Genomic DNA, 6,757 nt, shown 5'->3' with positions numbered 1-6,757 from the left:
GGTCGTGAAGGGGTGATTGCTTGCAGAAATGCCGTCATCGGGTCCTCGCCGGGGTCATAGAAGCACCTGGGCCCTGCAGCAGATACGGAGAACAGAGGAAGCAGAGCATTCAGAGGAGGAAATTGCGACGCAGAAGAAGGAGAGGACGGGAGCGTGGCCTCGGCATGGAGTGTAACTGCTCTAGGGGAGATTGCGTCCGCCCATGCTGCCGGGCGAACGGGGGAATGAGGACGGCGGTGAGAGAGAAAGAAAGCTTTGGAAAGCACAAGTCACCGCTCGTTCGTTCGCTCGCCGGCCGCCTCCTCTCGTTTGCTGTGACAGGAGTAGCAGAGGAAGAAGAAACGTGCAGATGTCTTCATCGACGCGCACACCCCGACTCCTCGTCCAGCTCCCTTTGCTCTTGCTCCGCTGCCCGAATCAAGCGACCTGCTGTCTCGATTCTGGGGTAAAACTGCCTCCGCGGTGGTATTCGTCGCCAGTTCTCACTCGCTCTCCGCGCTTCGGCAGGCGTTAGATCCGCGACTGGATCGCTTGAGGATGGCTTAGGAGCGCAGCGCCTCTAGTTAGCGCGAAGCCTTGAGTCGGCTGTGGCGGGTGCTGCAGACGACTCGAGATCTGTGTGTCCGCGAAAAAACCAAACGTAAAAAAAGACGAACAAGATAGAGCACTCAGGGGAAGGATCCTTCTAAAGCGAGGCATGCCGTTGAGCCTCTGGCACCTTCGACAAGCCGTTTCGAAAACATGCGAAAGGGAGACGTGTCTCTGCTACTAGCATGTGCGAGACAGTGGGGTTGAGAGCTCTCGGCGCATGCAAGCACTCAGAGTTTTGCTCATACAGCCGACAAACACGTCCTCCTCTCCTGTTTTCTTCTTCTTCTTCCTTCGCCTCTCCTTTTCGCAGACGCAAGCCCTCAAACAGTCTCGCTTGCGGCGTGGATGCTGCATTCTTGCGGAGTGACGGCGCAAGGTTGATCGCGAAGAAAGATCTCAACAGGTTTGCTTTTTTCTTCGCTGTGCGGCTCACCGAATACACATTCATCCCGAGACCCAGTCAGATTGGGGTTCGCGGTTCCTCCTCTTGTTTCCGCTCCGCCGCATTTCTTCTCCTCTCCTCTGCTTCCACGAGAGTGACATTTTCTCTCCGCTCCCCTTTCCAGCAGAGCGCAGAGTTGCTTCGCATTCCTCTGCCTTTTCCCGCTCTGCTTCGTGTAAACCTCTCTCACGTCAAGAGGAGCTCCGCAGCAAAGAGGAAAAAAAGCAGCACAAGAAAATTCCCTGCCAGTTTTCGTCCTCCGCCTGTTGGAAGGAAACTGCAGAGGAAAGACACCGCCGCTGACGCGTGTCGCCTACGCCGCATCATCTATATTGTCGTGTAAGAGGCCTCCAAGCCTCTCATCTTCCTTGTTTCTGCTGATCCAGTTTCCCTTGAATTCGTGTTTCCTTCTTTTCTCGCTTTGCGGCTTTGTTCCACTCTCCTGTACTCGATAGGGGCGCTGCTCTGTCTGTCCTTTCTGTGCACGTGACGCTAAGAGGAGACGAGCTCGCCTCCATTCCAGGCACCGGTCACACCGTGAAGAGAAATCACATCGCTTCCCATCTCCGCAGAGTTTTCCACTCTGGGGGGGACTCTCGTTGTTTGCCGTGTCCCCTTCGTTTGCGTGTACTGCGCGTGCAGTAGCCTCCTTTGATCGCCTTCTTCTTCGTTTGATGTCAAGATAGGAGCGACCCGCTCGTCGAGGTATCTGCTTGCTCTCTAGGGCCGTTCCACTCGCCGCGAAAGAGGTGCCAGTCTCCACAGGTCCCTAAGGCTCTAAACATGGCAGCGACGCGCGTGTCGGGCCTTTCTCTCTGCCGTGCCGTCTCTTATTCGCGCTTCTTGTCGCGCGGTCGGAATGCATGCCTCGCAGATGCGCACTGCCGTTGCACTGCGGTCTCGGCAACGTGTGCGTGGCCCTTTGCGCGCCTGCGCTCCGGCGCGTCTCTGAACCCGCGCGCCCGAGTCTCCGCTCCCTCCTGTGCGGTGGGCGCGTCTGCGGCGCCTGCATCGCTCTGTGAGGCGCCTGCGGTCTCTTTCGCGCCTTGCAGCGTCAGCTCGTCCTCCGCCTCTGTGTGCCGGCTGTCGCATGCATTCTCCACGTCGGCTCCCGGCGCCTCCGCGCCGGCAAAGGCGGAGCTTGACGAAGGGAAAAAAAGGCCACGCGGCGAAGCGCCTGTCGCTGCAGGGCGAGAGGACGCCAGAGAGTCCGAGCCGCAGGCCTCGAGCGCCGCGGAGGGAGCGCAGGGGAAGGCCACGGAGGAGAGTCAGCCGCAGGACGCGGAGCCTGGCAGAGAGCCGGGATACCTCTCCGCCGTCTTGATGGCAACGCTTCTCTTTGGCGGGCTCGTCGTCGAGGCCGCGCGCGTCTTTGAACGCGCCAATCGCGAGAACAAATCCGTCACAGGTACGCTGCATTCTCGGCTCTGCACCTGCAACGAATAGTAACACGTCTTTGGGCGGGGCTGTCTCTTCGTCCTCTCGCGCCGCGCGCCGGATCTGTGTCGCGGCTCTGGCGCATGCGTTGTCGCTCTCCCCTCCTCGCCTTCGGCGTCGGATAAATTCGTCGGGTCGCTTACGCGGTACTTGGGATTCCTCCCGGTTCTGTAGGGAGCGCGCCGCTCTGTGGTGCCTGAAGGCGGCGGCTAAACTCGAGACGCATCTCTGGTTCCTTCCAGTCGCGTGCGTGTTGCGTTTTTTCTCTGCCGCGCGCCGTCCGTTCTGCGTCGTCGGTGTCAGGCATTTCTCGTTCTTTCTGCCGACGCATCCTACGATCCGCTGGCCTCCCAGATTTCGAAGGCGGGCGCGGTCGGGTTCAATCGAGCGCATCTCCCGCCTCTGCACAGGCTGCGTGGTCCTGTCGCTGTTCTGCGAGCCGTTTAGGGTCTAGCGTCCAGCAGAAGAGGAGGACGCTGCCGGCGTCTCCGCCCTGTCTCTTTGGAGCCGTCGGTGTGAGGCAGATAGCTGACCTACTTTGTTTTGCGTGTTCACAGAAACGATTGCAGAGGAGCTCAAAGACCTCGACGCGCGCATGTCGCACTGGAACGAGCAGCTTCACCTTTACCTCGACAAGGTACAGCTCACGCGAGAGCGATAAAGCACCCTAAGAGATGCCTAGAAAGACAGCCGCCCTCGCGAACAGAGGAAGCGCGCTGTGGGTGGCGGATGCCAATGTGTACAAGTACCGCGAGGTCGTGGCTCTGGGACGCTTCGCCGGCGCCACGTCGGCGGTGTAAGGCTATCAACGCATGCAAAGACTTATCAGTATATATATATACGATTCATATGCATAGTTGTTTGCATACTTGGAGGCGAGAAACGCCTCACGTCTGCGCATGCCACTGGGGTCAGACCCAGTGAGCCCGGCAGCGCCACCCCGCCCCCCTCCCGTTTTGCCCTGGGGCATTAGCGGCTCTCTTCAGGCATCTCAACACAGGTCTCAAATATATATCTGTATATGCATATGTATTCATGTGTAATGCATACATTTATTGATACATAAGCGTGCCCCGAACTGCTTGTCGTGTAGCGTGTGTTTTTTCGGTGTTGAGTTTTGTGTGCTGCGCTGAGGGCGGGACGCCGCTGCGGCTGCGCAATTTGCAGACCCACGCACATGACTGCTCTGTTTGTTTTCAGAAGATCGGGACTGGCAAGAAGGAGGCTGAGCCGCTGCTGCCTGACCTTGCGGAGATCAACGCGCCGGACCTGATGCCGACGCTCGTTCTGAACTTCGATAACGTCCTCGCCTACATCGCCTACGACGTGAGCGAGAGAGCCGCGCAGCCAGACTTCGTTTTCCGCGCGGCAGCTTTTCCGCAGCCAAGGTCCTTCTCGCGTAGCCTGGCATTTGCGTGTGAATGTCATCTCTCGTCACTTCTTGAGTGACTTCCGGTTGCTTACTCGTACGCAGATTTGCGCGCCGGCCGAAGGGGATTCGCCAGTTCAGCCGGGAGTTTGCGTGTAAAATTGGATTAGTGGGGCTGAGGAAGCTTCGCGTGTGTGCGGACCGCGTCTTCTTCTCAGCCGGTGAAAGGCTACATCGTGCGTAAACGCCCCGGTGTGGACGCCTTTCTCTCGACACTCGCGAACTTCTACGAGCTCGTCCTGTGGAGCGAGCATCCGTTTCCGTTCATCGAGGATCTGCTGCGCACCAAACTCGAGTGGCCTGTCTCCTTCACGCTCTACCAGGAGAACATGGACTGCCGAGGCAGCGTGCGCTACCGAGTGAGACCCGGCGCATGTGAACAGGGAAGAAGGGGGGCGGGTGGAGAACGCGGGGGGTGTCTGTCAGCACCTGAGAAGAGACCCGTGTGCTCAACTCCACGACCCCTCAGGCTGTTCGGGCGGCGCACGCGGGTGAAACAATTCTTCGCGGAGGAGAGTGGGGGGGGTCGCGCAGACCGACTCATGTCTGTTCCTGCCTCGTGAGTGAACATCGACGTCTGTTTCCTCCCGTGTTCGGAGCTGTGGGTTAAGGCTGCTGCGCTCTGCTTGCGGCCCTTCTCTCGATTCAGAGTTAACCATATATATATATATATATATATATATATATATATATATATATATATATATATATATATATATATATATATATATATATGTTGGGCCCCCATCCTTGTGTGTGCGCGGTTGTGTGCGAACGTCTCTCACAGCAGAGGAATCCGCGCAACTGGAAGGCAGCGTGTGGTTTGACGTCCCCGTCAGGAGGCACTGACACGGGCGCATCCGCAACTCTGTGTGTGTTTCAGAACCTCGAGAGGCTAGGCCGGCGCATGGATCGTGTCCTCTACATCGATGTCGACGGGACGAATCTGCCCGCCTCGCAAACCGCGAACTTCATCAAGGTCGCCCCTTTCCACGGTGAGGCTAGCGCATGCGCAGGCGCAGCTCTGCGGACCTTCAGTTGGCCTCCTGTGCGCGGCGCACCGGGCGCGCCTGTCTGCGCCGAGAGTGTGCGCCGCGGGGCTCTGTCCCTCGCCGATGCGGGCGCGGTCAGGCAGACACGAATCGGCTTCGCAGACGCACCAGAGCCCTTCGAATCTTCCGCGCTGAGGCGACTGAGTTGGCTGGCCTAACCCCTCGACCGCTGTTTGCTGTCGTGCCTGGGCTGCAGGTGAAGCCCAAGAGATGCTGGAGGACCGCGCGTTGCCTGAGTTGACCGATCTGCTGATTGGCGCCGCGATCTCGGCGGGCGACGTGCGAGAGGTGCTGCTTCGCTACGGCGGAGGCGCAGACGGGAACGTCGGCAAGCGCTTCCTCGTCGAAAAACTCGACGCCGAAAAACGCGCCAACCAACGCAGAAACATCGGCCGCGCCTTCGGCTTCAGTGGAGGCTCCGGCACCCAGGCCAGACAAAAGTGGGAAAAGTAATCAGCTCGCGGCGGCGCGGACGAAATCAAGGAGGAGGGACTCAAGAGATTTCATGCGCGAAAGGCTCTTCCAGTCATACCCCCTCCCCCCCCGCCCTCCCCCCCCCGTCGTCCCGGCTACACATCTGCCCTTACTGCCTGCAACTTGCGTTACTTTATATTCACCTGGTCATATCTAATCCATGTCCGGAGTATTCCTTGCCCTCACACAAAGATGCGTTTTCGAATTTTCGACATACGCGTATGCACCCTCAGGAGCGCGTCCGCTCTCCCGCAAGTGCTGTGTGTTCGTACAGTCTGGCAATTATGCGCCTGTCCGCCGTGCCACAATCGATTTTGAGTTTTTTTTTGTCGTTGGGTTTCTCTTCTGATCGTTCTGGCGAGTTTTTCCTTCTCTGTTGTTTCCGGCCCTGAGCTGACTTGCGGCGTTCTTTCGTTCCACGGCTTCTTTTTCTGAGTTTGGGTTCAATTCTCTCAACATTGCACGTTTCCGTGTCGCCACGGTTACCTCAGTTCAGCCTGGACAATTGCCCAAGGCGCCTTCAGGGGACGGTAAAACAAGGGACTGCATTAGTGATTCGCCCACCGAGGGCGGCGCCACGAGCACGCCGCGCGAGCTCCTTCGGCTGCGGAGTGTCGTTCGTTTTTTTCCTTCCTCACCCTGAACGCTGGCATTCTTTTTTCTGCGCATCTTCTCTCTTGCGTCTCGAACGCACCTCTTGACCCGCTTACGCCCTCGTTCCCCGCAAATTGTCTGCTTTCGCTGCGCTTCGCTAAGGCGGTTTAGAGTGGAAGGAACTCGCTAAAAGAGAGGTGAGGAAAGGCGGGGAAATAAACCTGCGCCACTGCGAAGACAGGCGAAGCGCGTGCCGTGTGCATAGGGAACAACAGAGGAGGGAGAGAAGAAGTTTCACAGCGTGCTTAGAGAAAAAGCAAATAGGGAAGGGATGCCCTGTGGTGAGGCACTGAACAGAGTAGCTTAATCTGAGAACGAAGGAGGCAGCAACTGAGGAAGCTGCACGACGCGGAGTTGACAGCGCTTGCTGGCAACAGAGGACGCTAGAAAAACAGAGACAAGATATCATGGAATGGACAGCGTTGCAAGGGACTTTATGACCCTCAGCTAGTCTTCGTCCGTCCGCGATTAAGTGAACTCACAACTGAACACAATCAAGCAAAAAACTCGCCCGCTTCATGCGAGCACATGTCACCACCCTGGAAAAAAAGCAAGTTTGCCCGCAAGACTCCTGAAGCGCTGTCGTGCTGTCCTCTTTTCTCAAGCCTCGCGTTCGTCTCCGGGTCGCATGTGACCACTCTAACATATCCCGTTCTTCCCCGCTGTCTTGGACTTTGT

The 6,757-nt window shown here is 57.7% G+C and overlaps 1 protein-coding gene across 1 annotated transcript; it reads left to right on the top strand.

Moving 5' to 3' along the window:
• Positions 1 to 1,816: 1,816 nt before the first annotated feature.
• Positions 1,817 to 5,404, top strand: BESB_076060 (NLI interacting factor family phosphatase; the record flags this gene model as incomplete). Its single annotated transcript, XM_029365967.1, has 6 exons — positions 1,817 to 2,441; positions 3,028 to 3,107; positions 3,671 to 3,796; positions 4,058 to 4,258; positions 4,783 to 4,894; positions 5,148 to 5,404. 6 exons carry the CDS (start codon positions 1,817 to 1,819, stop codon positions 5,402 to 5,404), a joined length of 1,401 nt encoding a protein of 466 aa, XP_029217398.1.
• Between the last annotated feature and the right edge of the window lie 1,353 nt (positions 5,405 to 6,757).

This window comes from Besnoitia besnoiti, chromosome VII (genome assembly GCF_002563875.1).
Source record: "Besnoitia besnoiti strain Bb-Ger1 chromosome VII, whole genome shotgun sequence".
Lineage (NCBI taxonomy): Eukaryota > Apicomplexa > Conoidasida > Eucoccidiorida > Sarcocystidae > Besnoitia > Besnoitia besnoiti.
Note: the sequence above shows the minus strand (reverse complement) of the source record. Positions and strands in the feature narration are given on the sequence as shown.